Here is a 17,397-nt window from a genome sequence, read left to right as displayed (position 1 = left end):
AGTTATGAAAAATGTACATTTTTATAGGGCCAAAAAAACATAATCAATAAATTGTCATTAGTAATAACTTGTTTTTTCTATCTTTAACAGGTAATAGGAAATTTTCTTCTTGTTTTTTAAAAAAATAAAATTCGTAGTTTATATGATTCACTTTTTTTCTTTAGATAGTTCCAAAAAAATAATGCATTTTATATTGGGCAAACCACATAAATCTCACTAGTTTAGGTCTTAATTATTAAGATTCTCAATAGTTTCAAATATTACTTCATGTACCATATTTTATGCTTAGGATACATGAGTCTGAATTCATGAGATACATGCAGTATCTGTCAAATTTTAAAATTGAGATACAAAATTTATTTATTTAAATTAATTGGTTGGAACTAATTTCCTTAATTAGAGGAGTAATTGAGGATTTTCAAAATACATAGATAATTAATTTCATTTTATTATTCTTTAAAATAGTAAATTCATTAATATTATTAATATAAGATAAAAACATGTATATCTTGGTAATGCAATTTGATTAATTTCAAATTATTACTCTTAAAATAATAAATTCATTAATTTGATGTATCTATATCAATATATGATGTATCCAACAAACTAAACACTTAAGATACATGAGTGTCCTGCAAGTACATTCATATGTATCATAGAAGTATCTAACATTAATTTCATGTATTTGTTATATGTATCTATTTATATATATATATATATATATATATATAATATTAATTTCATGTATCTTTTATATGTATCTAGTACTAATTTGATGTATCAAGTATCAATTGCATATGTTATATCCAAAAACATGTATCTCGAATATATAGTAAGCATATACATCTAATTATGTGTATCTAAGTTTGGAATATACAAAAAGAAGAAGCATATACATCTAATTATGTGTATTTAAATTTCATATGTTACATCCAAAAACATGTATCTCGAATACATAATAAGCATATACATTTAATTATGTGTATCTAAATATGAAATGTAGTTGAATCACATGAATTTAGGAACAAATCACGACTGTAGAGTATCTGTCGTATCATTAATATCATCGTGTTGTTAAAAATCATGTATCCGAAATTTAATGGTGGATACATATTCATGGTCAGACTCCACATTACTAAAAATACAACTCAGATCTTAATTAAGATTACTACTTATTGGATACACATGTTTCAAGGGCTATATCAAAGTAATATTGGTACTACCAAATCCATGTCACGGTAACCAAAGAAAGCCTTAGAAGAACACCAGCAAACAAAAACTCTCTACAATACTCCCTTTGATCCTTTTGCGTTGTGGCATAACATAATCAAAACTAAGATCCATTTCTTTCGGAGACAAACAATCAAGAACCACTCTGAATTAAAGTTTTCTCTGTAGCAGTTACTTTGATTTGATCTACTTATAAATGAACAATGCAGAATAATATTTGGGTTCAGGAGAATTTGTCGACCATGGTGATGATATCTTGAGAAGAAGAGAGTAAATTAGTTATTGTTGAAATGAAATTGTACTATGAAATTCCTGAATCATAAAGGAGGAGACATAATTGAGTGATAAATATGGGAGGGGAGAATTAAGATATAGTGGTTGATTTGGAGTGAAAGAGTTAATTAAGTAGATAGTTAATCAATCCTAGTTTTACGGTATGTGGATATCTAATAATCTAATTGTATCTTCAAATAATATATTAATATATGGTATAAAATATTAAAAATGGTAATATATGTAATTGTTTGAAAGTAAAGATAATATTAGTATATATAGTAGTGATGTATGTCTAATAAGGTAGTTTATCCTTTTATATTGAATAACAATTTAGAATTGTCGATTTGATTGGGAACAAGTTATCCTAGAATTATTCTGAGATTAACTATCTAGTTATCCCACTATATATATATATATATATATATATGATAAATTTATCCCATCACTATTACTAATTTATAAATGATGGGATAAGTTATTCCAAATGATTATCAAATAAGACACAATTTTTTTTATCTCGGACTATTTTTTCATCTCAGGATTATTTTGTTTCATCCCTCGCACCAAACAATGTCTTAATGAAATGATTTATAATCACACAAATTCATATAAAACGGAAAAAGATAAAGTATATTTTTTTAAAATATTGACAAATATCGTGGAAATGGAAGTATAGTTTGGTGCGGTGAAGAGTTGAGTTTTTTCTTGTTGGAGATTTAAAGATTGATTTTTGTGGTGTCAAAATTTGATGGTTTCTTTGGCTTCGTCTCAAGTTATTGAAATTTGTAAAGATGCAGCTGGAATCGCCGGTAAGACTTCATTTTTTTTCTGTGTAATTATTACTATACTACACTTTTTTTGTCATAAAAATTTGGTCTTGGTGATTTCTGCAAAGTGTTTCTTTATTTTGTACAAGATTTAGAAATAATTCTGAATTTTATATAGAATCATTGCAACTCTTTTTGGCAAAAATTAAAGGGATGATCTTTACTTTGTGGAAGATTATTTAAGCTAGCTAAGTGAACATATTTTTTTGCTAGAAGAATTGGGGAAGTTGTTGAAGTTCAAGATGTTGTGAGAAAAAAAAATATATTTTGTGTGTGTGTGTGGGGGGGGGGGGGGGTTGGGGATAGAAAATTTGTTTGCTTTGAAGTCAGCCAAAGGTAGTCGCACCGGGCTTGGCTAGTGTGGTTTACCTATGTGTGGCTTACGGGCTATTATGGTGGAGTGGGGTTTATCCTGTGCTCACGTGAAGGTAAACCGCAAAAAGAAGTAGTCTGTTAGGGAGAATCTGAGATTTGGGTAGGTTTTACCTTATCTGTACTACAACAACACCATACCCAATATAGTTTCCATTGGTGGGGTTTGGGGAGGATGGGTGTACGTAGACCTTACCCCTACCTTTGTGGGTAGAGAGTTTGTTTCTGATAGACCCTTGGCTCTAGAAGTATGGGTTTGATAGGCTATATCTGCCTCCAGTAGTCATCTTTTGATTTAAACTTGCCTTCTATTCTATTTCTAATCACTAACTGCACGGCTGCACACCTGCACGCCTGCACCAACAGATGTTTCAACTTTCAAACGGGTTGATCATCCCTGTGCTAGTGAATGGCATGAAAAAAATGCCTGCTTGTAGTTTCCGTTACATTCATATATTATTGATTGCTTGTACTGTGTACTGTTTAGCAACCTCTTAATTTCTTTTTCCATATATGAGGTTAAGCCTATAAATTTAGACCCGATTTACTGCTAGCTTTTGCAGAAGTATTTCTTTCAAAAGTATAAGTAAAAAATGTGTGTGTGTGTATAACTTGCACATATCACTTATACAATAAGTGATTCGTACAATAAAGAAGTAATTTTTTGGGTGTATTTTACCAAACTAACTTCTGATAGAAGTATTAACATTTTTTTGAGAGTGGGCAAACGGTTGGTCCGAAATGGGGTCAAACTTTTAGGCCTAAAGCAATTTTAGTAGCTCTATTTGAACTAAAACTTACTTCTAGATTAAACTCTTGATGAAGTGTTTTTCCTGTTAAAATTAAAGCACTTTTTGCTCAATCATATCGGAGGCATATTTTTCCTGGCCGTGAAATGAAATAGATTGTAGAGGGAAAACGAGATAATACCCTTTACTTCTCAGCTTACTCGCTATTGTCTTTGCAACAATTTTTTATTTTTTCTTAAATGAGGTTTGCAAACTTATTGTTGATACTTTATCACGACTCAAGGGAAAACGTTAACCATCTTAGCTCCTTGTTGCAGGGAATATCTTTGCTTTTGGATTGTTTTTGTCTCCAATGTGAGTCTTAAGCTTTTTATCCTTCATTTTGTTTTATCACACTTCCATAATATAGAAAACAATGTTCACCTTGACCAATTACTCCTTTCTCCATAATCCAGTATCATTTTTATCTTTATTTTCAGGCCTACATTCATGAGAATAATGAGAAATCAATCAACTGAACAGTTCTCAGGGTTGCCATACATATACGGACTCTTGAACTGCTTAATTTGTGCCTGGTATGGCACCCCTCTCGTATCTCCCGACAATTTGTTGGTTACATCGGTTAATTCAGTTGGTGCTGTTTTTCAACTTGCCTACATTGTACTTTATGTAATGTATACAGAGAAAGAGAAAAAGGTTAATACTCTTCTGTTGTATTATTTAATTAATAAAGCAATTTCACACTCATTCATAACGTAATCTGTTAATCCGTATGCCCATCATTGTTGTTTGTAGTTCAGGATGTTCGGATGGATACTCGCAGTCTTTGGCCTATTTGCAATTATTGTAATTGGAAGCTTGTTTATACTTGAACTGGAACTCCGACGCGTCATCATTGGCACCCTGAGTTGTGCTTCCTTGATATCAATGTTTGCCTCCCCACTGTTAATTATTGTATGTCTAACCGTTGACATTCAGAATTTTCTATCAAGTTCTTATTCTCTAACGTTTTTCCGCGGATTCACTGACTAACTTGTATTCCAGAATCTGGTGATCAGGACCAGGAGTGTTGAATTCATGCCTTTTTGCCTGTCCCTCTCCAGCTTCCTAATGAGTGCCTCTTTCCTTTTGTATGGAATTTTCAGTTTTGATCCCTTTATATATGTGAGTTTCTTTCTCTCACTTAGGAAATTTCCATTTTTTTTAATCTTTTGTTCCTCTCGCCTGACTCACGAAGGGTTTCTACTTAAATTTCAGGTACCAAATGGCATCGGAACACTTTTAGGAGTTGTACAATTGCTCTTATTTGCACATTACAGAAATTCTTCAAGGGAGGACTCTGCCGAAGGCCTTATAGTGTCTTATTCATGAACTAGAGATCTAAGAAAGTAATGTCTTGTGCATGAAAAAACACCCAGGAAGAAGGTAAAATTCTCGATACTTGTCCATTTTGTGAACATATATCTTTCATTCTTACTCGAGCTGTTAAATAACAAGTATACCTTTTAATTTGTACCTTTATTTGTCCTAGGTGATTGTAAGTTCTCACTTGATTGCGTGGAGAATGGTGGGAATTCCAAGCTCAAGGTGATAGCAGTTCCCTAGTCATTGAACGCTTTCAGCTATACCCGTTTACTGAATATCTTTCTGCATTGATTCTAATGCTTATATTTTTCTTGTTCCCCTTTTCCTTATCAAATCATAGATTTGAAGATGCAGAATTACGTTTAAATAAAGAAATTGATGGTATAGTATGAAATATTTATAGATACTAAGTGGATTCCTTGATATATATATACGAGATCTGGACAAAAGCTATTGAGCTCACGTGAACTTTTAAGTCTGCTTTACAGTATATCCTCCCCTAGGTATGACAGTAACAAATACAGTGTTCTTCAGCATCCATTATTTTATATGTAATTATCCTGAACTTGTACATATGCTTTCGGAGTATAGTAAAAACTGAACTATGTATATAAATATAAATTCTTCGGAATGATTAGATGTTGTTTCTCTTGATGTTTTTGCCTCTTATTATGTTTTACCTGATCGTATTTGAATCCATTTATCGACTTGATGAAGTGGCATGACCTCTCTGATCATAGAGTATAAGACCACTGAACTTTGGCAGCTTACACTTTTCACCCATAAGTATAGGTCTTTTCCACACAGGTGAAGCTGAACCGCGATTTTGCCATCCAAAATCAGCTTCAGTTTGCAGATCTCCGCTAATGAGCAATGGAGAAAGCTTCTCTTTCTGGCTCCACCTCACAGAACTGGTAAGCACCTCCTTCACCGGACCCAGCTCTGCTCGTGGCTCTAAACAATCTATGTCTGTTGAATCATCAACACGCGGCTCTGTTCTCCTTCTTACATTTCTCCTTAAAGCAGCAATAATGCAGGTTCCAATAACTAAGGAACAGGTGCAAATTACCAGTAAGGCTATAGCTCCTCGTGTCGATATTTTCCATTTCTCTTCTAAATTCCATATTGCTTCCATGTTGTATATCAAGTATCAGAAAAATTGATGAAAGTTCAAAACTTGATATGATGAAATGATTAAGAGAATGAATTATGTACATATATTTGGAAGAAAAAAAAAACTAGTCGTTGGTTTGTTTTATTGCGATCTCTAGGCGCGCGCCTTTGTGGTATTCACTTTAATTTGGTGCTTCAAAATTCCATGAAGTGGGGTCTTCTTTACATTGAATAATTGTCATTAGCCGTTTGTTACTATTGTGCCTATCGACCCGAAATCTCTGACTAAGAGTGGAGAAACTTATTGAAAAACAATACTGAGTCAAAACATTATTGTGCGAGTAACTATCTTGAAAGTGATTTTTGCTTTTTGCTCGACTAGGTGCAAATCATTGCGACCGGTCGCTGCCAAATGTTCCACAACTTTCTCAAATACATATACTCGTGACCAGGGGCGGATCTATTAAGGGGTGTGGGGGTGCCACGCCACCCCCGAACTTTGGCGGAAACTCTATATATACATAGGTATATATATATAATATTTATATAAATATAAAGCGTGCCACCCAAAGAATAAAATTGGCTTGTGGTGCCATGGTAGGAAGGCAACTTTAGAAGGCTGATGTCGCGGGTTCGAATCCCATCTGTACCTATTTTTTTGAGAGCCACTGCTCGTGACTGGAAGTTTGAAGAAATAAAATTTACTCAAATGAGAAGAATATATTTGAAAAGTTATTGAAAGATATTTGTTCCGGAAAAAAAAAATTGAGAATTTTTTTTTTGTCTTTGCATTATCAACAAAATGTATAATAATGTTCGTATCGTATTCATTTCATGACAATCATGGATAATTAATTAAATTTTATATGGACAAATTATGCTGGTTGGGTTGCTTGTATTCTCCAGTTGGTAAATTATGTTAAAGAGATAAACATAATAAGTTCACATTGAAAATTTATACATCTGAGTACATGAATAATATTATGTTAAAATATTTGTTTGTTTACTATTTACTTTAAGTATTTAAATATTTTAATTTTGATTGAATTATTCTAGAAGTGTTTAAAAATAGAATTAAGACTTCACCTTATGGAATATGTCAATTGAAGTATCATTTATTACTTGTATAATATTTTTCTTTATGTTGTTATCTTTAGAAGATATTTAAAGTTAAGACAATGTATTTTTATATTTAATTATATGATGATTAAACTAGTTTGAGCTTAAAATGTTCGAAAGAAATCTGAAGGTAATTTTTTTTTTTTGAAAATTTTAGTATAATCCGCAGTTGCTATAATGATATAGCCTGCAAATCACACAGGGAATGTAAAACGCATAGGCAAACCCTATGAGATAGGCTCAACTCATAAGGTATTAAAAGGGATCGATCAATTCTCCATACCAACTAAGAGCCTGTTTGGGATTACTGCTAGAAACAACTTATTTTTAAAAGCGTTTTTAAAATGGTTCTTCAAAAAAGTGCTTTTGAAAATAAAATAAAATTGTGTTTGATTAATTAATGTTTTTATAAGCAAATTGTGTGTTGACTGTTTTTTTGTTAAAAGTGTTTTTGAGAGTTAAATTATAAAAAAAGACAATTATTAACGTGCTTCTATTATTAAAATTATTTTATAGAGAGAAACTATCTTAAATATCTATTATAAAAAAAATTAATTAAATTTTTATTGTTGTTAAATTAAAATGTACATATTTGAATTTTCAATCACTATTTTTCTTCTTTTTTCTAATGTTGTATAAATATTTTTAAACATTACAAACAATAAATACTTGTTTTATTTTTTGTCCTTGGAAGCGCAGCGTTCTTTCTGCCATGACTCAATACGGAGCTTTTCACAATTAACAGTTTACATCGCCTTCATCAGATTTGTTCAGCTCTTTTTAGGTATGTATCTCCTTCATCTTCTGGGTTTACTGTCTCTGTGTTCGTTTAATCTTGCTTCTTGCTAGAATTTATTTCTTTTTCTGTGCGATTTGGCGTCTTCGGATGTATATATGTTTGTATTTGAGCTTCGTTTTTCTCATGCATGATAATCATATATCGTTGTGTGTTCGTTTGAACTGAATTTGGGGGTTTAGGGTTTTTCAGGGATTTGTAATTTTGAGGCACTTATTTGTTTCCACTGCTTTAGTGGCTTTAGGGTTGAGCCGTCATTGATTTGTTGATTTTCATTTCCACCTTCAAAGTGCTCACCCACTTCATAAACCACTAGGTCACAGCTTTGGGTGTCATCTGTAAAAAAAAAATTGATACTGCTTAGGTGTAGAAGTTTTTTTCCCCTTTTATGCTATGTTGATGCTCTGTCCCTCACTATTGATTTTAGGTCAAGGGTTTGGGGTGGGATGGAAGTCATTTACTAACACCCCCTTATTCCCTTTCCATCGTAGTTTTCATAAGTCACTGATATCAATTGGTGTTTTTTTCTAACAGATATATTTGATCATTTCATAACCAAGACAAGATAAAACAAAGAAGATGGCTGGTCGAAATCGCGGGCGTCCACTTCCAATGAAAGGTGGTCCTCATGGTGGACTTCCTCCGCAAATGCATGAGTCCCAGTTTGGTAGGGGTCGCATACCGGTGCCTCATCCAGCAATGCTTGAAGAAATGAGAGAATCACAGTTTGGAATGGGCTCCAGACCAATGCCTCCACACCCTGCTGTTCTTGAGGAACACCTGGCTAGTCAGCATGATGAGATTCAAGGATTATTAGTTGATAACCAGCGGTTGGCTGCGACTCATGTAGCACTGAAACAAGAAGTTGAAGCTGCTCAATACGAACTTCAGCGAACTGATCATTATGCCCGTTCTTTGCGTATGGAAACTGATGTGCAAATGAGAGAGCTTTATGAGAAGTCTGCTAAGTTGGAAATGGATCTCCAAGTAGCTGATGGTATGAGGTCAGAGCTTATGCGAGTGCGCTCGGATATTAAGGAGTTCACTGCTGCCAGACAAGAGCTTACTGTTGAGTATCAAAGAATGACACAGGATTTGAGTAGAATGACTGCAGATTTACAGCAGGCTCCAGCAATAAAAGCTGAAATTGAAGGTCTAAAACTAGAGCTGCAGCGAGCAAGGTATTCTTTTCCCCAGAGTTCTGCTCTCTGTGGAACATTTTCAAATTGATAGTTTCTTACTGTACTCTTGGCTTACAGGGCAGCTATTGAGAATGAGAAGAAAGGATACGCAGAAAACTACGAACATGGTCAGGTTATGGAGAAAAAATTGCTAACAATGGCTCGAGAACTTGAAAAACTTCGAGCTGAGGTTGCTAATGCAGAAAAAAGAGCCCGAGCAGCAGCAGCTGTTGGGAATCCAGGTACTTTTCCTTATCCAAGTTCAGAAACTGTAAAATGCAGATATGAAAAAGCACGTTGAAAGATCCATCTTCTGATGAAGACAAATTTTCCTTGCTGTTGTGTTTCTCAGCGGAATTGTATTTGCTTGATTGAGCACTTTTAAGCATGATTGAATAGTGACGTTTTAATGTATTAAGCTGCTATATGGTTCACGCAGTTACCTGGTTGTCTATTTGATTTATTGCTTCATATCAGAATTCAGAGTTTTTCTAATAATATTTACCTTAAGTGGATAGTAGAATTTATCAAATTTTACATTAGGTTTAAGTCCTTCACAAGCTTCTTTGGAGTGTATTGAATTTGCTCCATATAATACTGTTTATCTCCTCTTTTATTAAATAATAAATAACAAAAAAAGGGGTTTGGAATAGTTTATTGGAGGTTCAAATCCCTGAGACCCTGACAAGCTCAGTTGGATAGGATTGCTCCAATTGGTGCCCTGTTTAATTTTTTGTTTGTATATAGACAGACAGAGACACACACGTAATCTTTCACAGCTGCTGCTTTAAAATTTCTCATGTTTTATTGGACGTAGATTATTAGTACTGTACCAGTTTCATGAAGTTCATCTTTATCTGCACAGGTGCAGGGTACAATGCAAATTATGGGAATCCGGAATCTGGTTATCCAGGGAATTATTATCCTGCTAATTATGGAATGAATCCTATGAACCCTTCTCATCCTGTAAGTAATTCTGTTGTGTTTTTGGCAGTTGATGGGATTACAAAGTGAGCAGAAGGACACCAGTATTTTGCTCTTGTTCATCTAGATGAAATGTGACTTCTTTTCCTTAGTATTTTATTTTCTAAGTTTAGTTGTTCTTTTATATTTTAGGTGCAGGGTGGTGCTGAAGGTTATTCTCAATATGGACATGGGCCTGGTGCTTGGGGTGGTTATGATGTGCAGCGAGCTCAAGGACCCAGATAAACTAGTTAATGTAGGCTGTCACATGGTGTTGTGCCTGCTACTTTCCGGTACTTCAGAATGGATCTTAGAATTAGATTTGAAATTTAATACTGAATGATCTTTTTGATAAATAGTTTTCGTACTGAGATTGTTGTTTAATGTTGTTACTGTCTTGCTTTTTGTGAGAAAAGTTTTAGCTGCCTGCTGGATTCTTATTAATGTCTGTTGCATCTAATCTAAATAGTTGTCTGCAAAATCATTAATTACATTTTCTGATATATGGTCGCTTGAACTTTAGCCTCGTATTCACTTATACAGAAAAGTGAATTCACCTCGTTTAATGACATTGCACTATTAAAACTTGCTTAGAGTTGATCTTCTATCAGATTATAAATTATGGGAAACCACTGGAGAAAAGAGTATCTAGTTTCTGTCAGATCCTGAATGCATTGAAAATACAAAATTTCTTTTGTTCTTGTGAGAAATATTGAAAAAGAATATTATTGAATTGTTGTCGGTCTACATTATTACTTTGAGACTCTATTCCACCGAGTTTAGAACGCTGTGATTGGTCCAAAGGGAGGGTCACAGACAGATTTCTCGGTTATCAAAAATAAAAAAAGTAGGATACTGTTTACTATTCTCATTTCTATTCTTATTCCTATTCCTATTCTTATTCTAAATAGGATTGTATAAACCTATTCCTATTCTAATAGGGTTGTATAAACATATTCTTATTCTAATAGGATTGAATAAACTTATTCCTATTCTAATAGGATTGTATAAACCTATTCATGTTCTAACACTCCCCCTCAAGCTAGTGCGTACAATTCATGTACCTAGCTTGTTACAAATGTAATTAATGCGAGGACCAATGAGGGGCTTGGTGAGATATCTGCAAGTTGATTAGTTGACTTCATAAAATTGACAGTCAATCTCAATGTGCCTGTCTTATCAATAAATACTGGATTTGATGCATAATGTCAGTCAATCTCAATGTGCTTAATTTTCTCATGAAATATTGAATTTGATGCATAATGCCGATAAAACACGGAGTGATAAAATTATAGTGTTGAACTTCCCAAGCCAAACCTGCGACGACTGTTTAAACCATAGAGTGACTTACATAATCGACCTACAAGGCTACTAAACTCCCCCTGAGCAACAAAGTGCTCAAAATCTAGTATAAAGTATATGGATCGTGTTGGAATCAATAGATGAGTCGTTATTAAACAAGAAAGTCACCGAAAAATTGGCCGGAACATGCTCATACGCCAGAGTATTAGATTTGATGGCTGAATGGTCACGAATTAAGAAATAAAATTATATGGGTAGGGTCGGAATGATGGCACAACCCAACTGAAAAATGAGAAATAATATGGGTAGGGTCAGAATGATGGCACGACCCTACTGAAAAAGAGAAATTATATGGGTAGGGTCGGAATGATGGCACAACCCTACGCAAATCAGATTTGAGGAGTCACTGGAAAGACGAATGGAACCACGCAGATCAAATTTGAGGAGTCACCGAAAAGACACGGTGCTATGCAACTCAGATATGAGAAAGTAGTTCAGGAAAATCCGTGGTACTACGCAAATTAAATATGAAAAGTGGTCCGGAGAGATGCACAGTGCCACGCAAATCAGATAGGCAAAAAAAAGTAGTCATCGGAAGGATGATATGGTGCTACACAAATTAAATATGATAAAGTAGTCCCTGGAAAGATGGCACGGTGCTACACAAATCAGATATGAAAAAGTAGTCACCGGAAAGATCGCACGGTGCTACACAAATTAGATAAAAGAAAGTAGTCACTGAAAAGATGGCACGGTGCTACTTAAATTAAATATGAAAAAGTAGTCATCGAAAAGATTGAACGGTGCTACACAAATACCTACGAATATGGGGTTGACACAAAACACCCCTAGAAAGTCATCGAAAATTGATGTACGGTGACCTGTCTGCCTAAGTTTCTCCCCTGGAATATGGGGTTCATGCATGTATCATTGGTCCTACCTTTGTTAACTAATCATTGGCCAGATGGGCAGAGCATATATGGGTAATAGCCACCCACCAGCAGCGGGAACTCTTTGATTTTCTACCAAGATCGTAGAGGCTCTGATACCATGTGAGAAATATTGAAAAAGAGTATTATTGAATTGTTGTCGTGTCTATATTATTACATTGAGACCCTATTTGTAGATACTACAAATCTACTATACAATCCTTTACCAAGTAGGATACTATTTACTATTCCCGTTCCTATTCTAAATAGGATTGTATAAACATATTCCTATTCTAATAGAATTGTATAAACTTATTCCTATTCTAATCAGAGGCGAACCCAGGATTTAAAAAGTTTGGATGCACTAATAATATCATAATTTAAGCATTAGCGAATTTTTCAATAACGATTAATGGATAATAGCAAATTTTTCAATAACGATTAATGGATAATAGCGAATTTTTTAATGACGATTAATGGATAATGTCGTATTTGATTAGTCATTAATAGCTATTGGATGGTCATGAATTTGAATCCCCTTATTTAACAATTTTGACGTTATAAATAAACCCTATCCCCCTTATTTAGCAATTTTGATGTTATAAATAAACCCTATCCCCCTTATTTAGCAATTTTGATGTTATAAATAAACCCTTTAGTTTGTGATAAAAAGAGAAAAAAATGGGATGCTGACGAGGATCGAATGCAGGTTACAGGGGTGAATTTCCTCGCTTCTACCAGCGGACTAAAGTTGTTTTATGTTTCTCTAAGGGTGCACTCCTTATTATATTCTCTATTTCTATAGTTTTTTGAGATAGATATGTATATATATGTGATTTTTTTCGAAGTTAACGAGTGCACGTGCACCCCCACCTATACATGTGGGTCCGTCTCTTTCTAATAGGATTGTATAAACTTATTCATGTAATAGGATTGTATAAACCTATTCATGTTCTAACAGTTCTTACAGCAACAACTAGGCCTCAATCTCAAGCTAGTTGGGGTCGGCTGAATGAATCCTCGGTATCATAAATGCTCTATTTGGGTTTGTGATGTTTCAATACTCCATATTTAAGGATTCTCAAACATTAGAGGTCCTCTAATATACTATAGTAACTATACTTCTTCTAATATACCAAGGCCTCAATTTGTTTGCACTTAATAAAGGTCTTAATTTGAATCATTCAGATCTCTGTTATTAAGTCTGTTTTTTTTTTTAAAAAAATCCGAGTCTTAAATCATTCAGAGTGAGTTTTTTTTCTTATGTTACTACCACTTAATGAGTCTTGCACTCCAGGTACTCAATTCTCGTCATGCTTAACTGAACTTACTGTCGTTCTATAGAACTTGATTTTCACTTTGCCTGGGTATCCTCTTATCTCATAACTTTGGCAGTATTCCAATTCAATATTCCTACTATAGTGCACTTGCTAGGCATAACATCTATCAAATTGCCCTTCTGGAATATTGAGACTGCATTTCTGAACCGTCTTCATTAGGTACCTCAGTTCCATCTAATCTCACCTCAACTTCATTCCTATCTTGCTGGCTAGACTCGCAATGTGTGTATTTTGTCTTACTCCTACTTCCTAAATCCCTTACACTCTTAAGTGCTTCTCCGCTGCTCGAGCTATTAGTTGATCTTGATGTTAAAAAAATGTAAAGGAAAGTTGTCTTTCGTTGTGAAGAAAAATGAAGTCAGTTAATCAAGTATAAAGATTCATTTGTGGATTTGGTTGTCTACCACGCCTAAAAGTGGGCAGGCATTATGTTTTCCTCATAAGAAAAAGTTTTGGGAATCTTTTAGGTGATCGTTTTTTTTTCTTCTTTTTTTCATTATTAAAAAAATATTTGAATGCTCAGTATAGTATGAAATTGTGCATAGGGGTTGTTTGGTTCACACCCAAAGTTATCCCAATTCCCAGGATTATAATCCTATAACCACGGGACTAATTTATCCCCCGGGTGGGATAAAATAATACCATGTTTGAGGTATAAATTTCAGTTTGTACCTTCAACGAAACAAGTATAAAATTTAATCCCAAACTTAATCCGGGTATATGCCACCTTGCTATTACGCAGGGGAGGGGAGGGGAGGGGTGGGGTGGGTGGGTGGGGGAGGTATTAAACTAGTAGGATATGTTTGACATTAAAAGATAAAAAATTATATTCTGTCTCTCTGCTAAAAGGATATTGATTTTTTCTGTATATGTATGTGTTGTAATTAGATGTCGTAAATTAGTTTAGCTGGTAAGGCAGACACTTTTCTTAGAGCTAGTTCAGTAGCTTATTGCAGTTTCCATGTGCCTTTTTACCTTTACCATCTTATCAGCTCATTACCTGTTTTACTTTTACCATCTTATCTCATAAAATCTTGATGACTTTTGACTTAAACGGGCATTCAAGTATTTGGGGCTCAAAGTCTGTTTGCAAATTTGTGATAAGCACTTATTCTTGTACTGTGTTGGTGTATCAAAGTTGACTAGGTACAGAGGGCCATTCTGCTATGCTTTGTGTGCCAAAATAACTTCAATCAAATGTGGTATAATATGGTAGCTTTCTAGTAGTGTTTGTTGTGATCCGTTCTCATTCCCTTATATTTGCTGGGAGGAGTTGCAATTTTTGTATGAACTTGCACTTGTGGATGGAAATATGAGATTTACGATAATTCACTAACCCAAGATGGAGTTTTAAGTTAGCCAGGAGCTCTTCCAAGTTCCAAGTATGACCTTAAATTGGGTTTAAAGGTAAACATTTTGAAGTGCTCTTACCTGTTAGTACATTGTGATATTCTATAGGACACAGGCCCAGGAAACCATGTACATCTGAACTCATGTGTGGACCGACGGAGTGCTCTGGGATGCCAACCTTACCGCCATAACTTTCCTCCTAGAAACCATACTGCTCAACACATTGCTGTACCCCATCTCAAAAACAAGGGTGAATAATCTACATGCTCAACAAGGGTGAATTCTTTTCATTCTTAATTAGTAAAGATGCTGACAGACATCAGCAAACTGAAGCTAAATTGAGTTGGAAAGGAAAAAATTAACTGAAAAGGAGGAGAATTGTATGGGGTTGAATTTTGGGAGATAATCTAGCTGTGTTGCTACGAGATTGTTTTTCTTGCTCAAGTAGTACAAGTACTTCTTGATATTTGTTATGCCGTTCTACTGCTTTGTTGATTCTGTGAAACCTAGTTTGTAGTTCAAGCCACTGTTTATTTGGTCTCATGGTTTGAAGGCAATGTACTCTTTTTTAGGTTTTCAAAGGTGTCTTTGATTCATATAATGAAATATGCTACTTTTTAGGACCTATCCTTGTAATTCATATTCTAATCTTTCTTTTACTTCCAGGTTATAACCAATGTCTAAACGCGTTCATCGATGACTCGAGCATGAAATTTTCCGGTGAGTGTTTACTTATCATTATCCAAATGAGTACTTTTATCAGATGACTGCTTGTTTTTTAAGTAATTTAGCAACGTTCTAAGACCAGTTTTCTCTTCTCTCTATCTTTGTGATTTTCTTTTGGATCTCTTTAGCCTTTTATAACAGAAATATTGCAATATTTAGGCCCTATTTATTAAGACAACATGTTTTTATTGATGAAGTAATTGTGAACCTTGGTTGTCTTGGACTTTACATAATGGTTTCCTCACGGAAAAGTTTGGCAGCAAATGTGGGGAAGAGATACATGTAGGAGGGAAAGTCAATTCTTGCTTCCTTCTTTAATACCTCTGTTCCATAAAATGATCCACTACCATTTAAATATTGCTTTTACTCTACTCTTTACTACAAATGACCATAACTTAACATCATTATGGATTCCTTATCACCACATTGATCATTCATTATGAGCTAGTGAATTAGTGATCTTTACATTCAACCACTCTGGAAGATTACTTTAAGGAAGTATTTTGTTTTGTACACTTCCCACCAAAAGTATCTTTTATGAAGAACGTATTAAGTCAGACTAACCAGTTTCTCAGTTGCAAAATTATAGCTTGAAAAAGTTGGTCGAAATGCCAAGTTGTTTCATCAAATTTTGTAGTAGTCATTTTTTTTCTTCCATTAAATGAACACCTAAACTTCTATCCCAAACAGGCTTGAGTTGGTTGTTTGAATCCTCTATATCTGATGTATCTTTTAAGACAAAAATTAGAGATTTTGTAACACAAGGGGTTTCCCAAAATCTCCTACTTATGCTTATTGACATGCAAGTCTCAAAATAAACTAGGAAATCCTTGGCAAACACAGGATGTAATGTAAGCGAACTAACACTGTTTTGAGTTAATGCAAGCTGGTTGTGTTGCTCGTATTGTTCTTTTTGCATGAATTCTTATATAGTGTTAAAAAAACTAACTGAGGCGACTTCTCTCCAATCTTATTTTTTTCTTTAGATATGATTTTAAGTGAGTCATCTTCTTATGATTACGACTTGTGGTTGCTCTTCTTCTTTCTTTTTGTTGGTCGGGGAGGGGTAGTTGTGCTCATGAATTCAAGATATCATACTCTTCTCCTTCATGCTGAAAAGACCTTAGTGTGTCTGGCTTTTAGATCTACACCAATGTTTGAGATAACTTGAACGAGAATAGTGTTGTTTGTTTTTGCATATCATCTAAAGAAAGTTTTGTTTGTTGTATGCAACAGGCAGAATCCCGCGGCTAAAGTGGTACTTATATTCAGTCTGGCAGGGCAATTGATTTATCTCAGTTAGTATTTTGCAACTTGTGCTATCAAGTGTAGCAGTTACCAGCAATGTGGATTTTCCAGCACTACTTGTTTATGAACAAATTGCTGGGAATATTTATATTTCCTTGTGAATTGTGATGCTATTTTGTGGCTCCCTTTTCCCCAAATTAATTATGCTACCTTGTTGGCAATCAAAAATAGTGAAATCTGATTATCAAAAAATTTCTTACTGTATTGTATTTTAAAAACTAGACTAAAAAAAATTCCTCCTAGTATTTTATATATGGTTTTAAAAACCACCAATGTTGACATAAAACACTTGAAATGGGATGAAAGATGTTGAATATGATTATCTCGTTATTAATCTTTTACAAATTTATCAATACATGATATTTCTTTTTTGTTTTTTCAAGCAATCTTAAATATCGCGTAACAGTCCTCAGCTTTAGAAAACCAAGAAGGCAATAATTATTCTTTTTTC

The 17,397-nt window shown here is 34.1% G+C and overlaps 3 protein-coding genes across 3 annotated transcripts; 2 read left to right on the top strand and 1 right to left on the bottom strand.

Moving 5' to 3' along the window:
- The first annotated feature begins 2,162 nt into the window (after positions 1-2,162).
- LOC125839274 (bidirectional sugar transporter SWEET2) lies at positions 2,163-4,872 on the top strand. Its single transcript, XM_049518250.1, has 6 exons — positions 2,163-2,315; positions 3,772-3,808; positions 3,934-4,150; positions 4,250-4,408; positions 4,499-4,618; positions 4,712-4,872. Exons 1-6 carry the CDS (start codon positions 2,255-2,257, stop codon positions 4,823-4,825), a joined length of 708 nt encoding a protein of 235 aa, XP_049374207.1. The 5' UTR covers positions 2,163-2,254; the 3' UTR covers positions 4,826-4,872.
- A 647-nt stretch (positions 4,873-5,519) lies between these two features.
- LOC125839224 (uncharacterized) lies at positions 5,520-5,954 on the bottom strand. The gene has a single exon (XM_049518193.1). It carries the CDS (start codon positions 5,952-5,954, stop codon positions 5,520-5,522), a length of 435 nt encoding a protein of 144 aa, XP_049374150.1.
- Positions 5,955-7,730: 1,776 nt separating this feature from the next.
- LOC125839282 (protein FLX-like 1) lies at positions 7,731-17,155 on the top strand. The gene is made up of 7 exons (XM_049518260.1): positions 7,731-7,835; positions 8,382-9,028; positions 9,107-9,270; positions 9,894-9,994; positions 10,145-10,284; positions 15,579-15,632; positions 16,875-17,155. The coding sequence occupies exons 2-5, from the start codon at positions 8,427-8,429 to the stop codon at positions 10,235-10,237; spliced, it is 960 nt and encodes a 319-aa protein (XP_049374217.1). The 5' UTR covers positions 7,731-7,835; positions 8,382-8,426; the 3' UTR covers positions 10,238-10,284; positions 15,579-15,632; positions 16,875-17,155.
- The last annotated feature ends 242 nt before the right edge of the window (positions 17,156-17,397 follow it).

Source organism: Solanum verrucosum, unplaced genomic scaffold (genome assembly GCF_900185275.1).
Source record: "Solanum verrucosum unplaced genomic scaffold, falcon-dt-bn FXZP01000170.1, whole genome shotgun sequence".
NCBI classification, from domain to species: Eukaryota; Viridiplantae; Streptophyta; class Magnoliopsida; order Solanales; family Solanaceae; genus Solanum; species Solanum verrucosum.
This window is presented reverse-complemented; position numbering and strand designations above follow the sequence as displayed.

What these genes read in the sequence shown, in the direction of transcription:
- LOC125839274 (XM_049518250.1), top strand. Translation starts at nt 2,255, where the DNA reads ATGGTTTCTTTGGCTTCGTCTCAAGTTATTGAAATTTGTAAAGATGCA. An exon ending in GGATTGTTTTTGTCTCCAAT is followed by an intron (nt 3,809 to 3,933) that starts GTGAGTCTTAAG and finishes CTTTATTTTCAG; the next exon opens with GCCTACATTCATGAGAATAA. An exon ending in CCTCCCCACTGTTAATTATT is followed by an intron (nt 4,409 to 4,498) that starts GTATGTCTAACC and finishes CTTGTATTCCAG; the next exon opens with AATCTGGTGATCAGGACCAG.
- LOC125839224 (XM_049518193.1), bottom strand. Translation starts at nt 5,954, where the DNA reads ATGGAAGCAATATGGAATTTAGAAGAGAAATGGAAAATATCGACACGA.
- LOC125839282 (XM_049518260.1), top strand. Translation starts at nt 8,427, where the DNA reads ATGGCTGGTCGAAATCGCGGGCGTCCACTTCCAATGAAAGGTGGTCCT. An exon ending in CTAGAGCTGCAGCGAGCAAG is followed by an intron (nt 9,029 to 9,106) that starts GTATTCTTTTCC and finishes CTTGGCTTACAG; the next exon opens with GGCAGCTATTGAGAATGAGA. An exon ending in CTATGAACCCTTCTCATCCT is followed by an intron (nt 9,995 to 10,144) that starts GTAAGTAATTCT and finishes TTTATATTTTAG; the next exon opens with GTGCAGGGTGGTGCTGAAGG.